The 14,232-nt window shown below is 37.0% G+C and overlaps 1 protein-coding gene across 3 annotated transcripts in view; it reads right to left on the reverse strand.

The window, feature by feature from the left end:
* The window catches only part of FOCAD (focadhesin), a 92,962-nt gene that overhangs the window by 68,774 nt on the left and 9,956 nt on the right, over positions 1-14,232 (reverse strand). For all 3 annotated transcript variants that reach the window (XR_009934140.1, XM_062512831.1, XM_062512830.1), the window contains exons 5-7: positions 10,305-10,409; positions 4,615-4,716; positions 1,669-1,873 (exon numbers count right to left, since the gene is read on the reverse strand). Coding sequence is in view for 2 of the 3 variants with exons in the window: in XM_062512831.1 (XP_062368815.1) it covers positions 1,669-1,873; positions 4,615-4,716; positions 10,305-10,409 (412 nt within the window). In the remaining variant the exon portion in view is untranslated. The remainder of the gene's footprint in view (positions 1-1,668; positions 1,874-4,614; positions 4,717-10,304; positions 10,410-14,232) is intronic.

Consider the following 14,232-nt stretch of genomic DNA (forward strand, 5'->3'; position numbering starts at 1 on the left):
CAATCTAACTACCGAAAAACTAAAGGCTGAAGTGTGATTCCCAAAAGCAGTGTCTCCATATTTGAAAGCCAGCTAAAGAAGTTTCAAGAAGCAGGTTGTCTCAAAGTCCCCACATGTTGGATGACAGTGTTTTCTGTTCTTGAAAATTCTTCTAGACAAACACACTGTTCCAATCCAAACTCTGGAGCCAGCATCAAGCATAGCACCCTGATTTTTATTCCTTTTTCATTCTATAAATAATCTCCTATAATCAGAAATCTCATGTCTCTGAACTGATCAGCAGAAAAATATACAGGTGAAGAGCTAGGCTTCTGACAGCTTGGTTGACACTGTCAGACAAAATGACAGGGAAACATTCCAGCAATTTATATTACACAGAGGACTAAATTGAGCTATGATAAAATGAAAGGATAAGAACAACCTGAGGTTCAGGGAAAGAAGAGGAAGGAATTGACAGGTTATAAAACAGTCCATCAAACAGGCTTCTTGAAGGAAATACCTTCTATTGTGAAAGTTCTATCTCAGGCAAAATAAAAAAAAAGTTCAAGTATTAATATAAATTTGAAAACATGCAAATTATTTCTTGTTTAAAAAAAAAAAGTGCCAACAAGTAAGAAGGAAAGAAAGGTTCATAACTAATTTTATAAGATTTATTCAGTGCTATTTTTATGGCCAAATGTTTTCAAGTCTGAAGCATTCATGCATTCAAGACACAATGTTATACTGAAGCTTGGGTAAAATTGAGACAAAATCAGAAATCTGTGTGACTAGAATAACCAAGATAAATATGTATGTATAACAGAAGCTGTATGTTTTCCAAAAGACCGTGAAAAGTAGCTGCGTGTACAAAGAAGACTTTTCTAGTAAAATGCCATAGGATAAAGATGCTACTAAATATCCTTATAAGAAGCCTACTAAGCTTTGCATTATTTGTATTAATGAACCCTCTCTCCATAGCAATAAGGACAAAGCACCTTTTTTTGGCTGAATACATCTGAAGCTGTTGTCCTTATAAGAAGAAGGAAAAGATAGATACAAAAAAAGCTTAACTGGTAACACAGTAAAGCATGAGGAAAAGCACAGCTTTTTAGTTTAATCAACATCATAGGCCTGTAACCAAAGGGGACTGCAAGATTAAATCCCTAGACCCCACCATGTATCACTGTGCAACTTAAAAAGTCATTCAGAACCTTCAGCATACTCCAGAAGGACTAAATTTTGTCTTGAGATCCACTAATCATTCCAGTAAAAAGAGTGAGAAAGGAATATCTAGAAGTACTTTGATAATGTTTCTCATATAGTTTATTTAATATTATCCATTTCAAGTTCAAAACTGTATGTTTTTAACAAATACCATGCAATTTAACAAATTTTTCTCATGACTGTTTTTCTAAGTTTACTGTATGTTTACTGAGGCAACTAGATGGAAGTAATTATGATAAACGCATTTCAATTTTCATCTTACCAGGTGTATCAGATTTGAACAAATAAAGTTTCATCTTCTACCACAGATAGAAGAATTTGTTAGATGCACATATTATCAACAAATAAGATCTACAGAAAATGGAAAAAATGCTGTATTTGCACACTTGAAAGACAATAGCAATAGTAGTATTGCTGTTTTGATAATATCTGCTTGTAAAAGGTAGGGTCGGGCAACAACTGTACCTGCAAGTGTGGAATCAAAACACACAGAAGCTGAAGAATTTCACATTCCAGCATGGAGGGTGCTTCTTTGTGCTTTTGCCCATGAGGCTGCAGTAAGATCTTAAGTAAACCCATTCGCAGTTCAGCATATTCCCGTAACTGGGATGGTTCACAATACAGATATCTTAGAAATGAAGCCATTATGCCAACACATGAACCCTCGGCCCTGCAGTTCAAGAAGTAAGCATGCCATTAATGCTTCCTACTGAAAGTACAACAAGGAAACCCAAGTAATGTGACATTACCTGCCAACACTGGCAAGACCAATTAACAGAAAGGTAATGAGAAGGACATTATTAAATATCACAAAAAAATTTGGACTTACCACAACTAAGTACTGTCATGAGACCCAATACAGTAACCATACTTTAAAGTGCAATTTTTAAAAGACTCAATATGGACCTCCAGGTTATAATACTTGTAATTTTATTCTTTTTCTCCTCATCAATTCAAGAAGGTAACTTTCCTTGCTGAATGTCATCACAGACTAATGAGCCATTCTCAAGAAGTATTTGGACCAGACTACTCAGAAATATATTTTTAGAACACATTAAACATAATTTCAGTAAAAAGGAACCATCCTTTACTTATCAGTTTTTGCAGGATGGTCTGGTCTTAATACAATTATGTGAAACAGAAATGGCTTTAACCAACACAGCTTCCCAGCAGAATAATATCACAGAACATATATTTTGGCTTGACCATGTTAGGAATACAAGCTGTCCTGGACATTATTAAAACAGTCAAATAAAGCTGATGGTCAATACAGTAACAAATACAGAATCTTAGAATTGTTTAGACTCAAGTCCAACCAGCACTGCCATGCCCACTGCTAAACCATGTCCTCAAATGCCACATCTACAGGTCATTTTGAATACTTCCAGGGATGGTGACTCCATCACTTCCCTGAGCAGACTGTTAAAATGCTTGACAAGCCCATGATGGAATTTTTCCTAATAGCCAATCTAAACCTCCCTTGATGCAACTTGAGCCTATTTACTCTCATCCTGTCACTTGTTACTTGGGAGAAGAGGATGACCCCCACCTGGCAACAGCCTCCTTTCAGGCAGAGAGTGATGAAGTCACCCCTCAGTTTCCTTTCCTCTGAGCCAAATGCTCCCAGCTCCCTCAGCTGCTCCTCATCAGACTTGTGCTCCAGATCCTTTGCCAGCTCCACTACCCTACTCTGGAATTGCTCCAGCACTTCCATGTCCTTGTCATGAAGGGCCCAGAACTGGATAAAGGGTTTGAGGCACAGTCTCACCAGTGCCAAGGACACAGGCACTTTCCTAGTCTTGTACCTTCCACCCGTACACTATTTCCGATCCAAACCAGGATGCATGCCACTGGCCATCTTGGACACCTGGGCGCACGCTGGCTCACATTCAGCTGCTGTCAAATGGCACCCTCAGGCCATTTTCCTTTGTGCAGTTTTCCAGTCACTCTTTCCTCAGTCTGTAGCACTCCATGGAATTGTTGTGACCACAGTGCAGGACCCAGCATTTGAAGTTGAACCCTGTTGAACCTCATACCACTGGCCTCAGCCCATAGATCCAGCCTGTCCAAATCTCTCTGCAGAGCCTTCCTACCAGCAATCACATCAAAAGGAAATCAAAACTCAGTTCTAAACAAGACCCAGTCTTGATGAAAACTGTAGAAAGAATTCAGTAACAGGTCTACATCAACATAACTTATTTACATCCCACTTAGGGACATTGTTCAGTGGTGGACTTGATAGCATCAGGTTAACAGCTGAACTCCGTCTTCTGAAGGGCATTTCCAAACCTAAATTATTCTATGATTCCATATTCTCAGTCTAGCACTTTATCCACAGAGACCTTGAAAAATGAGCCCCATGAGGTTCATCATAGATTTACCTTTTCACTAAGAAAAAACTCCTGCTTTAATTCAAAAGAAGCCACCAGCAAAAAATCCACAGTTCACTTCCTCATTTATACATCTGAGAGGACTCAATGTGAGTCCCAGATTTAGCAGCTGAGTGAAAGAATTAACAGCATTTGAAAAATACTCGGATCAATTAAATTGAGCAAAACATACTTTTGCTTGAATATCTTACTGTTAGATTGTTTAATCTAAACCCATTAGAAATTTAAGAGATTAATTAGTTTCTTTACAAAGAGCAACAGAATAGAGAAGCCAATTTCTTTGCATTACTACTCTGTTATTAGTCATTCAGAAAACAAGAGAAAAAAGATGTTTTTATCTGAAAAGCATACATATACGTATAAAATCAGTGAAAACAGCTCTCTTTGAGAATGCCAGCTTCATTATCTTACACTGAAGCTTTATTGGACAAGATCCTTAGTGGTAAGCATGAAAAAAAGGCTGAGATTATTGGCTGTTAGGTATTTGGCCTTTTTAATGATGCTTTATAATAACACTGTCCCCCTGATTATCTTCTGTCTTTTTCTATCAGAAACCATACATTGTTTTTCAAGACCTCATCCTTTCTGTGAGATTTAATCATCTTCACTTTTCCTTCATCATCCCATCATTTTGTATTGATGAGCTATAGCCGTATTGCATTCACCTTTTATGACTAAGGAGTCAAAATTTTGACAAAGCTGATAAGCCAAATTGCTTATTAAAAAAAAAATGCAAATATGGTATCAATTTTGCACCAGTTATTCTATACCCATACAAAATATATCTACATAGCTGATAAAAAGTTATGAAATTGATTTTTGATGGATTATAACAGTAGTTAATTAATGATTATTATTTATATTATTATTTTAAATAATTAAATGGTATAATTAAATTTTACAAGTATCTTTCACAAAAGACAGAATTCTTACAACTTGTTTGTCTTCAACAAAACAGTAACAGTGATAAAATTCAGCTGTCTACATGTGCTAGGCTTTTAAAAACTTTTCATTCATTTACCTCTCTGGACACTGATGGAAAAATAGTGTTATCTGCTGTAGAAGAACTGGCCAGCAATCAGGTCTGTTTTCAAGGACAGTGATTAATGGATGAGGAGTGCTCCTGAAAGACAAAGAAATCATATTTGTATCTATAACACAGAAAGGAAATATGCAAAACAATTATCTTCAATAGCTGGCTTATCCTCCTTTTACCAACTCCCTTTACCAGCTTTGCTAAGATTGCTACACTGCCAAAAGAGGATATTGTCTCAAAACTTCTGAAACAAGCTTAAAATTTCCTCCAGGTGGAGGAAAGAAAGGAGTAAAGCCTGAGGTACATAACTTGTTCTGTCAGGAGCAAAACTGAAGTCATTCAACTAGAGTAACTTCTGGAGTTCTGGATGTCCCATCTCTACAGATCAAGGACAGGCTGTAAGAGCTTTTGAGCAATATGGTCTAGGGTCTCTGCCTGGGGACTGGAGTGCTGCAACTAGGTGATCTTTAGGGACCCTTCCAACTCAAACCACTCTATGCTATGAGTAGAAAAGCAAATAGAAAAAGGCAGCATAAATCTGCTACAAACCACCACCTTCAGTTTGGTTAACCACCTTTCCAGCTCACAGGTCCAACAAATCTGTGCTGCACACCAGAGAGACCTTCAGGGCGTTTTACTTACATAGCAGTAGATGATTTGAGAGCCACCCCTTGAAGTGGTATATTGTGGAGACCCAGAAAGGCATTCCCAATTAAGGGTGCCCTCTCCCTGTCTGTCAGCCTTTCAGTCACTCCCACCCTGTTTCCCTGTTGGCCCTTGCCCTAACCCCACCTTTGTGACACCCCCATGTCCCCTGGTAATTGGTCTCTGAGGCTTCTTAACCCGGACCCTCTCAACCCCTCTTGGGCTTTGTTCTCTGAACCATGGACAGTGCACACGCATGGCTAAAATAAACATCTCTGTGAAACCTCTGCAAAGGCCCTTCCTGCTTCCTTACTTGCTATCACTCCAAACAACAAACAGACGCAATAATGAAACAGTGTATCTCAAGAGACACTGCCTCAGTTTCAGACACTACATGAGAGACAGCCAGATATGCCTTTTAGGAAGGATTCACAATGGTATTTCACTTATTATCCTCGTTCTAAAAACTTCTGAGAAGCAAAAAGCCAGAAATTCCAACAGTTTTTTTATTAGAGAAGACAACATTCACTGAGACACACTCATATCCATCAACACTGCAATACAACATGTGCTTTATCTTAAGCAGCACTGAACCGACACCAGGTGAAGCAAAAGAGATCTGAAAGAACACCATAAAAGAATAAAAATCTATTTTTTCCTGTTACATAGCAAATTTGAAATGTGTAATGTGATGGTACATTAATGCTTCTCTTTGCTAAGCTAAAGAGGTAATATTTACCTGCTATAACCAGGAATCTTTAGAATTACACTATGCCTAGCAAGACTCTACTTATGAAAAAGCATCATCTAATAAACATATCCTTAAACTAAAAGAAGCGTTCCCCTGTTCCCCATTATGTTTTTTTTTTTGTTTGTTTGTTTGTTTGTTTTTTTTTTTTGCATTCTCAATGTTAGTATTTTTTGAGTCCTGGGCAACTTACTGGTTGTGAAGATAAACAAAGAATTACATAGCCATCAGCTGAATGAAAAACCCACCAAATTATGAAAGCTGGTTGCAGAGTATTTACATACCTAATGACGCTCATTTTCCTTGCTATGTGGTTACAACACAACTAAAAACACAGGGTGGTTTCTTTATACTGGCTCCCCCCCACTCTTCAAAAAATTTTTCTTCCTAAGACAAATAAATATTCTATATAAATTTTTCTTCGTTTCAGGCAAATAAATAATCTGAAAACAAAATTTCTTTCAGAAATCTGACTGACACTATGGACTACTTGAAACATGTTCAGAAAACATGCTGTCTACTAAGAACACAAACAATGTATATTGCAGGTCTGGCCCTCATATTTGGGGCTAGAAGCCTGTCACTTCTCACATTCATATCTCAAAAATTTGTCAACTTACATAAATATTCTTCATATGTCCACCTTCCTAGATTATGTAAATATTTTACTAGAGTGCTTTACAACTGTGCACAAAGACTAGAAAAGCTAAGATTATTGCTTCACTGCAGCTTTCCAAACGTGAGAGCATGCAAGAGGAAAAAAGGTTGCTTGTCTAGCACCTGAATCCAGCAATATCAAAGACTGGATCCTTAAAAAGCAGTAAGCTAGAAATACTGTCCACATGCAATGCCAGAATCTTGAAAGTACACAGTCCTTGGAAAGACATATAGGGTTATAGAAGCTTCTTATTTCAATAACTTTGTCATATTTTAAAAATTAACTACCTTTCCTAATCAAGAGAATATGTCTCCAGTCATGATTTAAATGCTGCAATGACACCAAAGCCAGAGCAATCTTCCTAAAGTCAGCACCTGACACATCAAGTTTCAAGTTAAAATGGTTTGCTATATAAAAAAAAAAAAAAGGTAAACCTTTTATTACAGCTCCTGTATGTTCTGAAACTAGTAAAACTGCACTGAACTGGGTAACACAAAAGTCAGCTAAACTCCACAATGAACAGCGATTAACAATGAAACACCAAAAAGTGCAAACCAAAAATGTTCCACTTGATAATGCTATTAGCAGTAAGAAAAATGAAGTGTGTAGATGCAACTTATTGTCAACACCATCTTAAGAACTTCTGGAACAGCACTATAAAACAAGTATCTTTAAATGACATTACAGCACCACTACCCCAAATTACTGCTAGTGGGTTCAAGATAAAGCAAAATGCACACATCACACAAATATAGCCATTACTCACTCACAATATGGAAATGTCCAAGCAAACAAAGATAAATCTTTGTGAGGGGTAACAGTAAAACATACATTATTTTTAACTTTTAGGTCATCTGAACTTTTCTGTTCCATCTCTGAACAGAAGTGAGCTCCAATCTGATTTCAATGACAAATTCAGTGACAGACTTTGTTTTCTCTATGAGGAAACAATGTCTGCAGTCAACATACCTTTCCGTGTATGCAGATGTGACCCTGATTCTTTCAGAAAGCTGGTCCTTTCAGGAACAGCATTTTACTCCATTAATTATGCATTTTTAAAGCATTTTGCTACCTGCTCTGAATCTTGAATTCAAAAAAGTAGCAGCTCTCTATAACTTTTAAACAGTAAAATCATGCACAATGAATCACTAAGAATATCATAAAATACTAGTTCATCAAAAAAAGGCTAATAGCTTCCAGAAAAAAATAATATCAAATTTTTTGCACATGTGTATTTTAAACCACCTGCACTGAGAATGCTAACAGAAGCCCTTCCTGGGTCAAGATAAAGGCAGTTTACTAAAGAAAAGCAAAGGCCAGAAAAGAAATCAAGGAAAAGAAAAGAATATATTTTTCACTTTCCATCAGCAGGCAATGTGTAGTAAAAAAATCCAAAAAAAGCTTTCTGTGCAGTAGGGCTTCAGAATGCATAGCAGGTGTTTTGGAAGACAAACACCTTAATAATGAATCCACTCCTGGCTCCCTCCTCTTAGCTTTTACTCCTGAGCACAGTGTTGTACAGTATGAAATATCCCTTTCGTTAGATTGGGTAAGCTACCCAGGGTATGACACCTCCCAAAGTCTTGACCACCCCTTCCTTACTGGCCTTTTGAGGGATGGCAATGGGCTGGAGGTATAGCAGTGCTCAGCAGAGGTCAAAACACTGCTGTGTTATCAACACTGTTCTGGATGCAGCTAACTTCATCCCAGAAAAACACTATATGATTATATATACAAATCTGCAAGACATTAATTTTCTTCCATTTCTTTTCAGGAAGTTATCATGATATTATGTAATCCCAAGAAGCTGTATTATGAAACTAATTCTATTGTCCAGAATTAACATCAGCCTAAACCACATTTACTCATTACCCTGTAATACTGGTGACAATAGCAAACCACTTGAGAATGTACTGTTATATTTTGATTCCACATTGATGATTTCCATATGGAATACTTTTGCACAGTTGACAGCATAATATATGAACACTGTAATGGGAGATTACTGTTAGTGAGCTACTGTATACATTCTTCCATTTCTTACAAAAAATCAAGTTTTAATGGCATTTCATGCAGAACAACTACAAAATTTGTTGCATAACAATGAAAAGATAGGTTGTACCCTAAAAAGAAGTCAGGTTTCAAAATCTCAGGGCTCTGACTCTATGCCAAGCAATCATTCCTCTTTATTAGTTAACTGTAACCAAAAGGGAAAACAAAACCCATATTGGCTAAATAAAAGTCTGCTTCTTATTTTCAGTTCTCTATTACTTTACTTTATACCATTCTGAATTACCAAATTTCACCTTCATTGTATGTTATCAGTAATTTCTCTTTTAGTGAGTTGGAAAAATAAGTGTAATGACTTTCCTTTGCCCTATTGGGCAGAGAACTATTTCTTTATTCCAGCCATATCCCACCACCCTCTTTTTCATGCAAAGCCAGAATTATTTTACTTTAACTTAGCTTCTTCTACCAGAAGATTTTAAAAAAGGTTCCAAAAGAATTCTGAGTTCACTACCTGCCTTTTCATTTAAAACTGCTCTATACAAGTAGGGATTTTGTACAGAGAACTGATGTAGCCACAAAAACATGTATGCAGGATTTCAGGAATGCAAACACATCCAGCACTTCAAAGCCTGTTTAGCTTTTCTTCACTATTTCATTTTGCTCAATTAAAGACATGATCCCTGTCTCTCAAACAATGCATTTTATATCCTTAAACCATTATAGCTACAGCCTCTTACAGTGATACCTCTTAACTGCATAAAAAGTAACTTGAAAAGCATTCATGACATCTACCAAGCCTTTCTCCAGAAAAGATACAATAGAGGCTTTTAGTGTCAGTACTGACTCATGGTTTTGCAAGAGGTGGATGAAGCTACTAGATGCCCTCTTCAAAAGTCTGCTATTGCATGACAAGCTTTAGATAAGTAACTCTACATGCATCTTTAAGTATTTTATTTTCACATGTCAATCACCTTAACAACGAAGACATTCAGAAACTTCACTTTTATAATAAGAATAAGGCAGGAAAAACAAGTGAGAAAGAAGCTATTGATAGCCTTAAAATAAAATACTTATTAAAAGAAATATTAGAAATCATCCAGTATTTGAACAAGTACTAGTAGTTCTTTCCTCCCCGTCTGGCTTCCCATTACCCCACTCCCAAAGGCTCAGTGCCATTGTTCCTTTTGAGCTTATGATGGCAATCTTATTCTTGTATTAAAAAACTCCTTAAAACTTTCAACAAAAAACAAAACAAAAACAAACAAACAAAAAAAAAACCAAACCAAAACAAAAAAACGCCCAGAGAATCAGATCATCATTTAGGTTGAAAAGAACCTACTCAAATCATCAAGTCCAACTCACACGCTCAAGCAGTCAGCTAGTAAAGGCTACCAGTATTACATACAATCAGGTTATCTCCAAAGATGGAGATTCCACAGCCTCTGTGGGCAACCTGTGCCAGCATTTGATTACCTGCACATTGTGAACAAGGCAAAACACATAAAAAAGAGTAACATCAAAATTCAGTATAAACTTAATTTCCTTTTCTTTTTTTTTCCTGGAAATCAGACAGAAAGTTTTTAGTGTTTTTAAGTAAAGGAATGCAAAACTAACCTGATTCCATACAGACTCCAAACAGATTCATCTCCATCTTTTCCCAGCTGAATAGCTTGAATTTGTATTAACTTGCAAACAGTTTTTACTAAACCATGTACATTCCTGTGGACAAAAAGAACTGAGTTACTGTCAAGTATGCAGCTACGTTAATTGATTTGTACATAAGAGAAGGAACACAAAACTGACACTTGAGACCTGGAGTTCTACTTAAAGACCTCTTACATATGCCCACACAGTTCTGGGCAAGCATTTATGTGTCTTTGTTTTCCTTTTCACATAATGAGCAAAACACCAAAGAGAATATTAATGCATCAATTAAAACTTTCAATAGGTTGCTTCTGCCATATGTTACAAGAATGGGAATACAAGGCAAGTAGCACTTGAAACTTATCACCAGCTGCAGACAGACTTTTCCATAAGGTGGTATGACATGCCAGGGAACATCTAGAGAGTTCCACAGTGGATCTCCTCACCATTAAATGCTTACTTTCATAGCTCAGATGCAGGCAAAACACTACATTCTGTCTTCTGTGATGGAAAGCATTGACCCAGATCGAAAGTGATAGAATATGCTTGTATTCCTCTCTCTTTCAAAAACAGGCCACTTATGAAATGTGGAACTGTGGCAGCTTGTAATCCTTAAAATGACTGGCTGTAATGACACTTGACTCTCAAAATACTGAAATCTGACAATACAGGAAGACATTGAGGTTTGACTGAACTCTGCTGCAAAGCAACTAACAGGTAGATGTGCTGCAGTCTTCTAAATCCCAATATAGTCAACCTAAAACACAGAGGAGGAAGGAGACTTCTGAATGGATGTAGGGGAGGGATAGATATAACAACCTCTTAGATTCTTCACTGCTAGAAAAAGCCACTGAAATGGGAATTTGCAAGTGCATTTCCCAGGTTCAATTGGGTAACTGCAGCTAGGAGGAAAAAAAACAAACCATAAAACACTTGATCAAAGAAAACTGTCTTTCCTGTTCTGAAAATTCTGTATTCCTGGTCCTGATTCCCAAACAGGAACTGGAGAGAGAAGAGATGCTTTATGCTTTGCATTCACCTCCTGAACACAAGCAACACAAAGGCATGTCATATTGCAAAAATTTCCATTCCATTTCCTATCTCCTACAGGCATGGAAGATCAGTAATAAAAACATTCTGAAAACATGCATATACACTGAAATACTTCTGACAGTTCCTTTAAGATTACAATAATTATTTGTTTCACAGGTTTTTCAGTAGATTATTTATCCTTGTTCTTTTCTCAACACAGGCAGTGTTTTCCTATCATCATCTTAACAGAATGCTGTAAATCAATCCTAAAAACATGTGAAAATACACACATATGTATCTACATATGTTAACACATTTCCTATATATGTATTAACACACAAACATAAGTATGATATTCCATGCAGGGCATCAAAGGAAACATTTAAGAGCCAGTTACAGTACAATAACATATACAATGAGAAGGTATTGTGAACCACACAAGTTAACTCAGATAAACACGAGATCTTAATCTCTGCCAAAATGTCTTTTCTAGTGTGCATAATTTGACAGACCTGACAAAATATAATCCAGCAGGTGCACTTAGCCCCTTCAAAAGCCAGTGCAACAAAAGAGAAGCAAGAATACAATGTGAGTAGTCTTTGCCAATAAAACATACACCTAACTCCATTCACCATTGAAAGCGCTCAGTGGTAGCAAATGCCTTTCTGCTAGCTGCCACTGGCTGCTAATTTTTGTTTTAGCAACACTGTGTACCAAGCACTGCAAAGCCACACACACGAAAATTGGCAGGGAGCAGGATGATGGACGGCAGACTACAATTCTAAGGCAAGGTAAAAAAAAAGCACTAGCACTGAAAAGAGGCAATCTGAAATTGTCAGTTTAATGAGCTCCTGAGGCTACAGACATTTTAAACCGTAGACTGCTGTGGCTAGGCAACATAAACCCTGCTTTGCAATCCATAGTTCATGTGGTTTGAATTGCAGCAGCTTGGGGGAGGAGGGGGTGGCACTGGGAAAGAAGCCAAAAATACATAAAAGGTTACTACGTAATTTGCCAGCACTTATTATAGCAATCAGTTGTTTTGGTTTCACACATGAAAAAGATTTTCTAAACTTTCAAATAGTGTAGAAATGGGGGAGATCACAGTCCTTACAGTATGTAGCTCTGAATTTGTTTTTAAGGTTAACTTAATCCTAAATATGCCATTTTAATTTTTTTTATTTTCTGAAGTACAAAGCTGCATTAATATTCATAACGTTATAAACTGTTGATACTGTAACAAACCCTCAGCTAAACAGGAAATTCAAATTTCTTAGTCTGCAAGCCACAGCTGCTGCCTTTTCCCTGGTCCTGGAATTATGAGCCAGACACGCTTGGGGGATAAAAGGATTTTTACCTCAGTATTTAATAAGGATCCTTAGGTGCAACAATTTGTCAAGGTGGAATATGCTGAAATGCACACATGGTATATCGTGTATACCATTTTATAGACCTTACAAATTATCATATTTGACAAAGATTCCCCAATGAGGAACGTAAACGACTGGCATGACATCTCCCTAATCTAAAGTATTCCCCCCAGATGGGCTTGAGCCTAGTTTACAAAATATGTTCTAGAAAGGGCCTTGGTTTTTCAAGATGACCTAAGGCTTTCCAGCCCCCAACTGTGAGGCCTTTAGCATGTTTGGTTTTCTGGCCTAGCAGAATACTAGGACTTAACCTAACATACCACACTGAAGAATTTCAACCATGTATGCTAAGAATACTGAGAATACATAAAAGGTATTATTAAAAAAAAAAGGCAAAAAATCATGCTGGCATCACAGCTAATAAAATTTTTACTCCACCTTATGCCACAGGACTCAAGATTCTCAAATCATAGCACAGGTACTTTTACTTATTCATTATACTTATGTAGACTCTTCCCTTAACGCCAAAATGCCCCAAAACTTCATCATTTGGAGGACAGAGGTTTGCAGAGATTACCCATATTATAAAAATGTATTTACAAAACCTGTTCTAGGAAACCGTAGTCATTTATAGCCAACCCAGCACAGAATTAGCATCAGCACAGCAAGATCCTAGCTGTAAACAAGCAAATCATGAGGTCAGAAAGAAATATTAAGCTAGTTTACTAGTTTATTAGTGAAAATATTTCACTAGTTTACTCAGACCTAAGTTCACCTTTGGCTCAGAGTGCACATGAGAAACCTTAGTGCAAAACTGATCATGTGAAGGTGAGAAGGGATGAAGAACAAGTCTTGAATAGCATGATTCTTGCAACCTCTCTGCTGAGTTTACCAGCATGATGTATCACATACATGGGTTTAAATAGCTAGTCTGGCTAAAAGCCTCCAGCAAGAGCATTACACAGCTTGCTGCAAAAATCCACTTAGCAGTCAAAAGGGAACTTAATAAGGTTGGTAAATTTGAATTGAAATTTCTCCCTAATCATCATTTTACTGTTTTTAAATGTCATGCATCATTACTGTTTCTAAATATCATGCACAACGCCTCTTTCCCTCACTGCATTTTCTCAGTATGTTGGACAGGCAGTCTAGGTCAAATGACTCCTACAAGATGTAAGCATTCAATTTTCAGAATTGTGTAGGAAGAAGTAGCTTCAAACTAAAGTGATTTCTGCCTCAGCAGACAAAGAAACAAACTGCAGCATTCCTAATCCCAACACATATTCTTATGGTAACTTCATTTGAACAATCAGTTTTTTGACAGACTGATGAAATAATTTCCCTCTGTGTTGGTTTTGGCTGGGATAGGGTTAATTCTCTTCACAACAGCTGGTATGGGGCTGTGTTTTATTTTTGTGCTGAACACAGGGTTGATAATACAGAGATGTTTTTGTTATTGCTTAGCAGGACTTATACACAGCCAAGGCCCTTTCTGT

Source organism: Cinclus cinclus, chromosome Z, assembly GCF_963662255.1.
Source record: "Cinclus cinclus chromosome Z, bCinCin1.1, whole genome shotgun sequence".
In the NCBI taxonomy this organism is placed as follows: Eukaryota; Metazoa; Chordata; class Aves; order Passeriformes; family Cinclidae; genus Cinclus; species Cinclus cinclus.